Source organism: Notothenia rossii, assembly GCF_949606895.1.
Source record: "Notothenia rossii genome assembly, chromosome: 3".
Taxonomy (NCBI): Eukaryota; Metazoa; Chordata; class Actinopteri; order Perciformes; family Nototheniidae; genus Notothenia; species Notothenia rossii.
Genome location: NC_136901.1, coordinates 8,342,164 through 8,355,460, shown reverse-complemented (window position 1 = coordinate 8,355,460; position 13,297 = coordinate 8,342,164). Strand labels below are relative to the sequence as shown.

Below are 13,297 nucleotides of genomic sequence, written 5' to 3'. Positions count from 1 at the left end.
AGAATAAACTATGTATCATTCACTAAGAGGTGCCTGGGCTGTGTATTTTAAGGTCCAAACCTGAGGTGAAAAGCTCACATAGGCCAGGGAACATCTAACTGTGTCACACCGAATGGCTCACTGTGATAAGAACCCATCTTGGAGACCAGAGAACGTGAGTTCAAACCTTGGGTGATCCACTGAGTTTAAAGATCCTAGGTTGTGAGTTTGAGTCTCGTGCCATGCAGAGTTTTAAGGTGTCTTTCCCTTGATGAAGAAGTCAAATACAAGTAACAGCAGAGCACTGCCATCAGGTCTCATAGCGCAAGGAGATAGAAGGGTGGTTGGTAGACCAGAGGTTGCTGGTTCGAGACTTACACGTTGCAGAGATTTAAGGTGTCTTCTTCAAACCTAAGAAGTCAAATACAAGTAAAAGCAGAGAACTGCCATCAGGTCTCATAGCTCAAGGAGATAGAAGGGTGGGTTGGTAGACCGGAGGTTGCAGGTTCGAGCCTTATACGTTGCAGAGAGTAGATAGATAAGGATAAAGGGATAATGAATACGTTAACAGGGTGAATAGATTAATAGGATAACGTTAATAGATGCTAATTAAGGGAATAGAAGAAAGGAGGCTTAGGAAGTAAGAGAGTAGTGAATAGGATACTATCTTAAGAATGGGAAATGAAGAAAGGAGACAAATGTATTTTAAGAAAAGTTTGCTTTATTCACATTTATTCATTTTATTCATACATAGCAGTGCAGCCTTTTCCCCAAGTCTGCTAAACGTCCCCAAGTCTGCTAAGTCTGCTAAGCGGCCGATAGGTGGCTGCCGGCTCTCACTGCACTCCTGTGCAGGGCCCTGCAGTCACTGCCGATAGTCTGCTAAGTCTGTAGGCCTGCTAAGTCTGCTAAGTCTGCTAAGTCGGGGGGGCTGACGTGGCTGGGGGGGGCCGCTCGGCACCCCAGCCACCGCCCCAAGTCGGCTAAGTCTGCTAAGTGGCTGTGTGCTCTCACTGCAGCCACATCGATAGTCTGTTAAGTCTGCTATACGTCCCTCAGGCTGCTAAGTCTGCTATACTTCCCCAAGGCTGAAAACGTCCACAAGTTTTTCAGAAACATAGGCAGCCGGGGTCTCAATTGATGGCATGGCGGGGTGGGGGGGGGGTCCTCTCTTCACTCTGTGGGGAGAAAAGAAGAAAAAGACACCATGAAGTCAGTATAGCTAACCCTAACCCATGAAAACATTGTATTTTATGTGGAAATAAGGCACGGTTTAGTGCGTAGACACCAGGCGTAGTATAGTATGTCGATAACGATGACAGAAAAGTCATAATATAGCATTTCTAAAAAAATTGAAAAAATTGAAACTATAGTATGTCGATTTCTTTTGAAGAACGCAACAAAAAAATTAAATAAATTATTTGATGCCATAATAAGGCACGGTATAGTGTGTAGATACCAGGCGTGGTATTCTATTTCGTAAAAAATGACTGAAAAGTCCTAATATAGCATGTTAAAAAAAAATGACAAAGAAGTCATAACCCTAACCCTAATCAATGTCGGAGAAAACATTGTATTTAACGTGGAAATAAGGCACGGTTCAGTGCGTAAAAACAAGGCGTAGTATAGTATGTAAGTAAGTAATAATATAGCATGTTGAACAAAATTACAAAAAAGTCATAACCCTAACCAATGTCGGAAAAATGCAAAAATAAGACATCGTCGAAAATATCATAAAAAGTCATAGTATAGTACCTTAAGTTCTTCAGAAACTCAAGAAGCCTCCGTCTTCATTGATGTCAGATGAGTGTCCTCGCAGTCCTGTGGGGAGAAAAGAAGAAAAAGACACCATGAAGTCAGTATGTCGAAAATATCAGAAAAAACGACATAGTATAGTATGTCAAAAATATCAGAAAAGTCAAAGTATAATACCGTAAGTTCTTCAGGATCTCCAGAAGCCACCGTCTTCGTTGATGCCAGATGTACTTGCACTCGGTGTTCCAGGAAAAGAAGAAAAAGACACCATGACGTCAGTTTAGTAGAATGAAAATATCTATAACATGGGGCGAAGCCTGCAAGCTAGTTCAGGCAGTCAACTCGAGCACCAATGATACATTAATACGTGGTCCCTCTTACACCCAACCAAACACATTCTCATTAACTTGCCGCTCTATTTAAGCTGCCTGCCTCGCTAATGCTTCTGCTGCTGCGTTCATGTTGCTGCTGCTGTGTTTAATGTTCCTGCTGCTGCTGTGTTTCATGCTGCTGCTGCTGTGTTTAATGTTCCTGCTGCTGCTGTGTTTAATGTTCCTGCTGCTCGCATGCCCCCCCACCACCTCAGCTCCCTCCCAGCTTCCACCTTTAGGCTCAGGGGATAGTTATCTAATCATCACTCAATGTTCTATGTACATCTGTGGAGTGATGAGGCCCGAGCCTAGACGCCAAACTCAAACTATATGCTGCTTCTAATAAACATGTCAAAGAAACACGTGAGTTGTCTGACTGAAATATAAAAATGCAAAAAATCAACAAAGTATAGTATTTCGAAAATATCATAAAAAGTCATAGTATAGTACCGTAAGTTCTTCAGAAACTCCAGAAGCCACCGCCTTCATTGATGAATGTCCTCGCAGTCCTGTAGGGAGAAAATAAGAAAAAGACACCATGAAGTGAAGTATGTCGAAAATATCTGAAAATACGACATAGTATTTATGTGGAAAATATCAGAAAACGTTCTGGTTTAGTGTGTCAAAAAAGCCAGGAAAAACGACATAGTATAGTATGTCCAAAAGGTAAATAGAAATAGTATAGTATACTATGACTATGTTGGAAAATAGTCATAGTGTAGTATGTTGGAAATATCAGAAAAGTCATAGTATAGTACCGTAAGTTCTTCAGAAACTCAAGAAGCCAACGTCTTCATTGATGTCAGATGAATGTCCACGCAGTCCTGTGGAGAGAAAAGAAGAAAAGACACCATGAAGTCAGTATGGTAGGTACTGACTATAGAATGGAAATATAGGAAAAACGACATAGTATAGTACAGACATGGGCAAACTAAAGCCCGCGGGCCATATAAGGCCCGTTAATCCGGCCCACCGAATATTGGTACAAAATTGTCCAAATTATAGTAAAGACCGCATTAATTTTGCCTTTTTCCTGCAAAACCCGGCATTTCAGTTGATCCCACTAGATGGCGCACTCTAGACACAATTGACCTTTGCTGGAGTTTGGCCCCACTCGGCAACCTGACAAGATCTAAGAACCAAATACGTCACGCTTACATTGGAGGGGTTCGAGATTAACCTGAGCAAAAACAGTTCATGGCGAGTACAGCGAATACAAGTTGTAACAAGCAGTAGCGCTGAGCAAAGTGACTAGAACGCAACCACACACTTATATAAAGTCAGGCAACACTAACCAGGCTTAGTGTGATTCTGTTTATTTGACCTTACTTTAATGACCATCTGTTCACTGTTATTGACCATTGTGAAGAGGCATACGTTTTCCTGTTGTTTTGAATTATTTGTATTATTGCAGCTATCGGATGGAATAAATACATGGGCTACATGTACAAGTAAAATCATGACGAAAACTACGCCGGTAAAATATGCGTGTAGAAAACGGCTTATGCCACAATATACAACAAGTAGTTAAGAAAGTCGGATTAGCTTCGGTTGCTATGCTAACATCACCTGTAGAATGCCAGAGAAATTTTCATAACAGCGTTGTGACGTACAAAAGTGCATTTTGCATGATAGGTCACCTTTAAGTGTGTTTAAGAACCTTACGTTTTTCAGAAAAACGGAACTCAAGAAGCCATGATCCTCCCACCAAAAAGCAAACATAGGACAGCTGTAGCTCTTCTGAAAAAGAAACAGAAAAGAACATGATCAAAATCATTTCCGGTAACACTAAAAAGTGGAGAATAGTATAATCGATATTATGAATCAGGAATAAAATAAAAAAGACACACACCTTAAGACTTCCGTAGTTCCCACGGCCGTGTAAACAGTCCACCTGCAACCCTCCAAACACTGCAACACAAAATAAAGAGAGTCTTCAGATTTATATAAAAAGCCATTAAAAAAGCCACAATATAGTACACGATTTTTTTAATTTTTTTATTTAACCTTTATTTAACCAGATAAAAAGCATTGAGATAAAATCTCATTTACAATGCTGACCTGGCCAAGAAGGCAGCAACGTTACACATAACACATAACACAAACATATAAAATACAGAGAACATAACTAAGAAAACAAAAGACGAAAAAAAGCAGTTACTACATTGTGCACATTAGGACAGTCAGAAAGGCACTACTTATTACTGCAAGAGCAACTGGTGGTAAGGACTTCTGACAACTTCAATTTAAAACAGGCTATAGAAACAAGTGCCGTCAGTTTGAGGCGTGATTGAAGGTCATTCCAAGACCAAGGACCATAATAAAAGAGACTCCTTTTCCCAGCCTCAGTCCGCACAGCAGGAACCTGGAACCGTATCAAGACACTGGATCTGAGGTTGTAAAAGTCACAAACTGGAGCAAATCTGGCACATATGTAGAGTGGAAGATTTCCTAAAATGGCTTTATACATTAATAAAAACCAATGCTGCATCCTACGCATAGTGAGTGAGGACCATCCAGTTAGGCTATACATTGTGCAATGATGAGTCCTATAGGGTGCATTTGATATATAACGCAGTGCAGCATGGTAGAGTGGGTCAAGTTTGGCCAAGACAGTGGGACAGGCAAATCTATAAATGGTGTCACCGTAGTCCAGCTGGGACAGGAATAAGCCAGAGACCAACCTTTTACGGGATGAAGTTGAAAAACAACATTTAAGTCTGTAAAGGAAGCCAAGACTGAATTTCAATTTCTTTGTTAGAACTTCGATGTGGTGTTTGAAGTTCAGATTACTGTCCAACCAAAAGCCAAGATATTTGTAGATATCAACAAACTCAACAGAGACGCCATCAAGGGTGTCAATGGAGAGGCAAGAGGACGCTGACTTGGGAGCAAAAAGCATTGCTTTGGTTTTCTTACTGTTCAAAAGCAGTTTGGAATCAAGAAGTGCATGCTGCAGCGTGATAAAATCAGATTTTAAATTGGAAACGGCCATGTCCAGAGAAGGAGCACATGAATATACAATAGTGTCATCAGCATACATATGATAGGTAGAAAATTGCATCTGATTACAAATATTGTTTACATATAATAAAAAGAGCAAAGGCCCCAAAATAGAGCCCTGTGGAACGCCCTTCTCCAAGGTGACGGGGTCAGAGACAGTGCTAACCAACCTGACTCATTGAGTACGGTCGGTTAGATAACTCTGAAACCAACAAATGGCATTATGACCGAAACGAGACACCAACATAACATTAGACATAATGTGGTGATCTACAGTATCAAATGCTTTGGCTAGGTCAATGAACAATGCAACACAAACAGATTTGTTATCCAAAGCAGCCTTGATATCATCTAAGACTTTCAGACTGGCAGTCACAGTACTGTGCTTTGATCTGAATCCAGATTGCATAGGGTTAAGGATGTTGTGTGAATTTAAAAAAAGTTTTAGCTGAGTAGAAACTAGGGACTCAAGAATCTTTGATAACAAAGAAAGATTTGAGATAGGACGATAATTATTTAACTCAGTGGGATCACCAGCTTTCAAGAGGGGCGATACCAGAGCTTGCTTCCACAGAGCTGGCAGTGTGTGAGTGGACAGGGAGAGATTAAAAATATCAGTTACTGGTTGTGCTATAATCTGAGCTGCAATTTTTAAAAAGAATGGGTCGAGGCCATCAGGCCCGGCAGACTTTTTAGGATCAATTGAGTGCAAACCCTGTAAGACTTCAGAGACCGAGAAAGAAGCAAAATCAAAAACAGGGGAGCTCATCTCTTGACTAGGGCTGTGAGTACGACCATTTAGAGAGTCATGACTTTGCTCATCAAAAATGTGACCAGCCTTTTTGAAGTGAGCATTGAAAGCATTAGACATACCATCTGAATCTGAAATAAAATAATCACTGACCTTCAGTTTTTTTTAAATAAAAAATGACATAGTGCCATCAACTTGTTGGATACAGTTATTAAAATACAATAATTCAGCCGTTAATCTATAAATAATCAGACATGAAGCGTTGGTGGTAGTATTGGATAAGAGTGTATGTGAATTTGGTGCTGTACAACTGTGAGGGACTTGTACTTTACTTTATTTCAATGTTTTGCTTCACTATATTTATTTAATACCTTTTGGATTAATGATGTGAAATATGATCAGCCCATATATAACCTTTATTTACACCTGGATTAAATTCAGAAGCATGCAGCATACAAGGTCATTAAAACTAGCTGCACCTTTACCAGCTTTGATAACACATTAATGATCAATAATCAAAACATATCATATATATTATTCTGAAATCGGTCAATCTGCAGAACGAGTACTTTTGGTGTTTGAACTTTTGAACTGATACTTATTTTTACTTGAGTAACATTCTGATTGCAGGACTTTTACAACATTTAAAAACAATTCCTACACACCAGTACTTCTACTTTTACTTAAGTACTTTTTCCAACTCTGAATGTGAGGCATGAAAGAAAATGTAAATGCACCTGCCACAACAAATACAATTAGAGCTTAATATATGATCAAGTGTGTTATATATTAAGCTGTAGTTGTATCCTCTAAAAGCAGGTTAAAGAAAGAGAAAACTAATGGAGAATCATGTTTGAAGTTTGTACATCAGAGCCTGTCAACCGGAAGGACTGTACCAACTATATTATCAATTAGCATAGCCCATATGCTAATGCATGAGCTAATAGGACACAGCGGTCACATGTGTGTGTTTGTTTGCATATTTTTTGTTTGCTTCTTTGTTTGTTTGTTTGTTTGCTTCTTTGTTTGTGAGTGAGTTCAGCTTTTGACTGACCTTTTAAGTCACAGGAAACTCCAGTTATCGCTGTTTATTCCCTCCAGTCTCTCTTCTGTGTTTATCTCGTCGGCGCGTGCGGTTTCTAAGCTGTTGCGCATGTGTCATCCGAGGGGTCAGCTGACTGTACCCTAAGAAGCGTCTCTGACCAACAGAGGGGGCGGGGTCATGAGGTCATGGGGTCATGGAGTCCCATCATCATGTTTAGTTTGTTCACAGAGGGCACTGTGCATATCAAAGTTGGGCTATCCATTGCAAATCCATAAATATCCTTTAAAAATGTATGTTAATATAAAGGGTAATGTTTATTTAACTTTAAATTCTAATACACTGCACATATTACGTGTGCTATACATTTCTTGTATGGGTGTGTTAGAATCATTTTTTCTAATCCTTACATCTTAGTTCCTTTTTACAATTTAATCACCGTGTTTATGTGTAAACCAACTTTTTAATAAACCTTATTGTGATTCATTGGACTAAAGTGACACACACACACATAGACACACACGCACACTGGAGTATAGTTAGAATAATTGTATTATATATCACTGCATTTAAACAACTTTAACATTTTTGACATCAAGACATCTAGATTCCGTGGCAAAAAGAGTTATAGTATAGTATATATAATAATAATAATATATATGATTTCCCACGATATTTAATTTGAGATGTAACTGTAAATGTATAAGTATTTTTTTCTTAAATTTCAATGTTGGATGTTTAAAATCTGTGCTCCTTATAAGAATCAAACATGTTAATGTGAAACCGTTGTCTTTCTGGACAATTTGGACCATAAAAATGACTGCAAATGATAAGAATTGAACCCTCAACATCTAGTCTTCAAGGCAGTGTCCATCTGAGCTAGCTGTGTTTATTAGTTTGTCTGAAGAAGCAAAGACATGAAAAAGAAAACTCTTCTCTCCGCTTATTTGAGTTGATTATTTTACCTGAAAAATCCCTGTAAACAATAAGCATTAAACCCAGAACCTCCAGTCTTCTAGGCAGCATTTTATCCCTGTGAGCCATTTGATCTGGGAGAATTTAGTTTAATTTGGTAACCTAATATGTTGCTCTGCACTCATCTTGGGAAGAAAAGAGAAGCAGGATGACATGGAGTATAAGACAAATTCATAGTATTTCAGAAAAAGACAGTTTAGTATGTAAAACATTTGAGAAAAAAGTGCAAGGTCAGGTTTAATGACAATTCTAAAAGGTAAGAACATCTGTGGTGTCATACTGAGCTGTGTATGAAAGCTGTCCAAAAAGAGACAAATACAAAATCATTCTTGTGACTACTTTTTTTAAACACTTTAAATTAACCGGTGTGGAAACCAAAAGGCATGACTAAAACCACACCAAAAGAGACAAATAATTGACAAAAAAACTAGGAAGTGAAGACAAAACTAAGTGCAATTAACAGACAATAACTATCACTAAGACAACTTTATTTTTCTCAAACACATATTCAGAGTTTAAAGCCTTGATTCAAGTGTGCAAGTTGACCTTTCTGTATGCATTCATGACTTGAACTTCCAAATGTACATATATATATATATTTAACATATTCATACATTTAAACACCTTTACATTTTAATTCGTACCGTTTTACATTTTTCGTTATTTATTTCTGTCCTCAGCTTGCAGGCAGGACGGCAGACACAAAGACAGGCGGCATCTTCGGACAGATCGTTCTGTGGCAGCTTTGAGTCTGCCACAGTTGGGACTCGCTACGCCTGAGACAAGTGGAGACATCACATCAGAACCATCATCCCTCCTGGTGCTGGTGTGTGCTGGGAGGCGGATCTGCTGCCACTGTCCCCCCATTTCCTCATCCTGTGCATGGCTGATGCTCCTCTTTGATTGGCCGGTTTCTGCTTCCGACTGCTGGACGGAGGTCGCCAGCAGCCAGTGGGTCTGACGATGCAGCGGAGAGGAGCTCTCAGAGTTAGAGCTACAAAAGAGAATTTGTTACAGTTAAAGATGACATCATAGGCTCATTTTCTGCCTTCTTTCAGTGACTTTGTCCAACACCTAAACACAGAGGAAGTGTTGAGTTTGCACACAAAACATAATTTGTCACCTACTCAAACTAACCTGTTGAACGATGTCTGGAGAGGAGAGGAGGATGAAGAGGAAGATGGCCTTGTGTGTTTCTGTGGGCTCGCCATCGTCACGTAGTCATCCTGAGGCAGCGCAGACAAACTGTGGCTCAACTGAGGAGACATCACCATGTAGCCCAGCCCCTGTTGACCCGACTCCCAGTCCTCCTCCTCTGTCAACATAGGAGGCGTTTGGCTGACTCTCTCCCTCTCTTTGCTCAGCGGGAGATGTTGGTCCATCTTCATCTCCATGTAGCCGCCAGTCCTCGACTCGGAGCTCTGATGAGGGTCTTTTTCGTGGGGTTTGAGGGGCTCCGGGGGACATTTACACGGGCTTTCAGGGTTTCTGGCTCGTGAAGCGAGTGGTCTCACACCCGCTGGCTTGTCTCTGTGCTTGGGTCGGCAGCCTTTGGAGACCAGAAGCGTTTGAAGCTGGTGGTTGGAGGTGGGAGAGCGGCTGAAGTCAGGCAGAGCTCGCAGCGCTCTGACTGTCTCTCGGACCACCTCGTGGATGTGCTGGGCTACTGCTAGGCTCCCTGCACAGAACACACATCAACAGGTTCTTTTTATCGATTATATTCTATACTGTAACTTCCTTTTTGTATTTGTCAGTCGAATTATCCTCGCTTATTGTTGCTGCTGCTCAAACGACTGAATTTCCTTACGGGTCTCCATTAAGGTTTCTTTTATTCCTTAATTACCTTGCTCTCTTGCTTCCATCCAGATCTCTCCAGGCCCGTTGGGCGCCGACCTGCCAAGCTCCAGGAAGAAGGCACCGTCCAAGTGGCCAAAGCGGCGAACACTCAGCAGAGGAATAGTGACAGACGGCAAGTCGCTGCCTGCAGCCGCTCTGGCCAGGATGAGCGACGAAGCTGTGAGGCAGAGGCAACTCTCCCCTGCCAGGGACTTGGTACAACCCAAACCCCGGGGCTTCACCGCGACGGGCCAAACCTTTGATGGAAGTAAAGGAAGATCCAGAGATTCTTTTTATTAATATTGCTCTACTGCAAACAGGAAGATAACACACCTTAGGGTAATAATAATGTTTTAAAACATTGAAGACCTCTTTGAAGAAAGCAGCAGGGGGCAGAGTGCAGTACCCATCATCGTCTTCATCAAAGCCTTCCCCGTGTTCTTCATCCTTACGCTCCTCCTCCATCAGTTTCTTGATGGCCAGGTACCACTCCTCCTGCTCCCCCTGCTCCTCCACCACAAGCACCACGGTTTGGTTTTTGGCGCACAGCGCCACCGTGAGGCCTTTCCCGGAACTGCCACTGCGGCTCACACCGACACAGCACCTCAAGTAGATCACCCTGGGAAATAGGAATTCATAGGATGTGTGCAGAGGTGGGAGAAGTACTCAGATCTTGTACTTCAGTAAAAGTAGAAGTACCAGAGTGTAGGAATACTAAAAGTCCTGCATTTAAACTGTTACTCAAGTAAATGAAGGATGAATGGGTGCAGTGCATTTCCAGAGTGTAATTGTGTGTCTTTTTTCTGTATGCATAAGGGTTTTTGGAGCGATTACCTTCCTTGTAGTATACTGAAGCAGCATGCTTGTTTTGCTCTTATTTTCGTTCTTGAAGTTATTTTTGCTTACCCTTGTTTGCTAGAGCCGAACAGACTTCCAGCAGTCTTCTCCACTGCTGTGAACTTCTCCTGGCTCTGGTACCACTCGAGGCGGCTCGGCCCAATGTGGCTTCCTGCTCTCAGGACAAAATACCTCCTGTGTTTGAGCTCCAGCTTCCCCAGGTATCCTCTCTTCACCACATCGCTCTGCGGCCCTTTGGAGGCCAGGAGGGCGCCGGCCAGAGGGGCCAGAGAGCTGGAGGTGCAGAAGAGTTCCTCGAAGAAAGGAGGCGCAGGACTCGACTGCGTCTCCACGTACTGGTGCCGGGAATCCTGCTCCATTTGGCAGTTGTTCATCCAGGAAAGAAGGGATTCAGATGGCAGCCATGTTTGTTTGGAGCTGAGAGATGTCAGAGAGGAGCAGGAAGTAAGGAGAGATCTGTCCTCTGCAATTTCATTCATCTCAAGCTGAACACCTGAAAACAGAGGAAAATAAAGAAGAAAATACATATTAGTTTAAAAACACAGCTCATAAGGATATTAATAATGTAATTGTCGGTATTGTTAAATGGTTGGCTAGTTTTTACAAGAGCGATTGAAATATTACCAAACGTAGGTTAATTCATGAAGTGTTTTTCAATTATGAAGCATTTAACTGTAGTACTATTACAGCTTTTAAGAACAATAAGAGGTTTATTTTTTCAGCGATACTAAAATAACTCAACTTGAAATAAACTTAAATATCCCTGAGATTTATGGATAGAGATTTTGTCAAACACACTTTATTGTAATTTACTTCTGAGCATGTCAATTTATACTGATCATATAGAAATTGTCCAAAACAAAACAATCTAAGTTGGTATATCAACTGGCTACACAACAATGGTCGAAAAATAGATTGTTACACTTTTCGAACATTGTTTAACTATCAAAAATTTGATTTCACCAATTTTGTCTACTTTATAGTATCAACAAAAAACATGTAGTATCTTTGACCTTTAACCGATGTTTAATCGTAACAAAAATTAAGCAGAATGAAGGGTAAGGTAAACAAGGGAAACTACCACAGGCTAACTGGTTATTAGCCTTTAGCCTTTGACGATATATCCAATCTTATTTACATTGAATACCCGTCTTTAGCTACACAAAGTAATGTTATATCGTTATTAGACGTTACCAGAAAATGCAGAAATCACTGAAATGTTTGGTCTCTGAGCCCAACCCACGAGCTGCGTTAGCGCGCGGCTCGGTGGCCACCTGTTCCAATTAGTGTGGCGTTCAGGAGCTCCTCCTAAAACCGAACTCTCAAATGAAGATTAGTTTAATGATTTAATGTCACCAACATAATTAGTTATTTGGAAAGTAATAAGGATATCTGTGTTTTATTCGTATCTTAATGTGTAGACAAGATTATGATTTGGTTCTCTTGATTTAATAGGGGTTTGTGAGTAACTCTTTTCAGTGAACTTTTTAATTCTGGTTAAATGGCAGGTTGAATATGGATTGTTTTTGTTTGTTTGGTTTATCTTGTGTATTTTGTGGCTAGGTTAGAACCTGTATTTGGGCTCTACCTCCATCTAATTATTCATTATAAGTTAGAATTTGAAAGAGGACATATTGTGTTTATTTTCATGTTCATAAAAGTATTTTGTGCCTCTACTATGACATGTTTCACGCTTAAATGTTCAAAAAGCTCTTTTTGGAAAACAACTTGGAAACATCCGAGTAATTATCACAAACATCGATACAGCATCATCTAAGTAGTTCAGTCTTTGCTCACAAGGTGTCACTCTTGGTTTACAATCCTGCATGTTAAACCTTTCAAGTATTTTGTTCACATATTTCTTCAGTGACATCTTTACAGATGAATCAGTTTGATCAAAATCAATGCCAAGGAAATGTTTTAGTTTCCCCAAGTCTTTCATCCTGAATTTAGCTGTGAGCATCTCTTTAACAACTGTCAATGCATTGTTATAACTAGCTGCAATGATTATGTCATCAACCCATATTATCATTATCACTTTTCAGTTTTCATTTTCTTTTGTATAAACACAATGGTCAGCAGGGTTCTGTAGGAACTCATTTTCACTCAGATACTCATGCAGCATTTTGTTCCAATCTCTGCCTGACTGTTTGAGCCCATATAGTGACTTTTCTAGCTTGTACACCAACTTTTCACCTTTACTGGATTTGACCTCAAAACCTTCTGGCTGTTCCATGTCTATCTCACAGTCTATTTGTGTATGTGGGTAAGCAGTTCCATTTGGTGTAAAATCAGATTTTCCTGTGCTGCTTTCACTCTGATACTGGTGAGGTTAGCGGTAGGTGAAAGTGTCTCATCATAGTTTTCACCCCTCTTCTGACTGTATCCCTTGGCTACATATCGTGCCTTGTATCTTTCGGACCCATAAACATTGGTTTTGATATCATACACCCATTTACCCCCCACTGCTTTCTCACCTTGAGGTAAGTTGGCCTTTTTTTTTGTGATTGCATTTCCTCATCCATTGCAATAACCCATTGTATTGACTCAGATGAAGTTACAGCTTCCCTAAATGTTAAATCGATATTGCACATTCATCTGTAACAATAGTCAATATTGGTCAGTAGCTGATCCTCACTTTCCTTACCACATACACTGGCTCATATGTAAGCTGGCTTCTTCCTCACTCTTGAAGGATAACGCCTAAGCTCACTGTTGTCGTCTTCT

General features: G+C 40.5%; 1 protein-coding gene and 1 long non-coding RNA gene across 3 annotated transcripts; both read right to left on the bottom strand.

Annotated features, from left to right (window-relative positions):
* Window positions 1-709: 709 nt before the first annotated feature.
* Window positions 710-7,015, bottom strand: LOC307034246. The gene is made up of 7 exons (XR_013806844.1): window positions 6,914-7,015; window positions 3,958-4,016; window positions 3,771-3,845; window positions 2,864-2,929; window positions 1,912-2,614; window positions 1,735-1,800; window positions 710-1,157 (listed from the first exon to the last, which is right to left on the bottom strand). It is a non-coding gene; the product is annotated as an uncharacterized lncRNA (long non-coding RNA).
* Window positions 7,016-8,347: 1,332 nt separating this feature from the next.
* On the bottom strand, window positions 8,348-11,913 carry LOC307031469 (uncharacterized protein). Of its 2 annotated transcripts, none has more exons than XM_079668597.1 (6): window positions 11,765-11,913; window positions 10,619-11,063; window positions 10,082-10,331; window positions 9,720-9,969; window positions 9,014-9,554; window positions 8,348-8,870 (listed from the first exon to the last, which is right to left on the bottom strand). In XM_079668597.1, exons 2-6 carry the CDS (start codon window positions 11,047-11,049, stop codon window positions 8,537-8,539), a joined length of 1,806 nt encoding a protein of 601 aa, XP_079524723.1. In that variant the 5' UTR covers window positions 11,050-11,063; window positions 11,765-11,913; the 3' UTR covers window positions 8,348-8,536. The 2 variants fall into 2 exon arrangements, with proteins under 2 accessions (XP_079524723.1, XP_079524724.1); XM_079668598.1 differs by lacking the exon at window positions 11,765-11,913 and adding an exon at window positions 11,584-11,734.
* Between the last annotated feature and the right edge of the window lie 1,384 nt (window positions 11,914-13,297).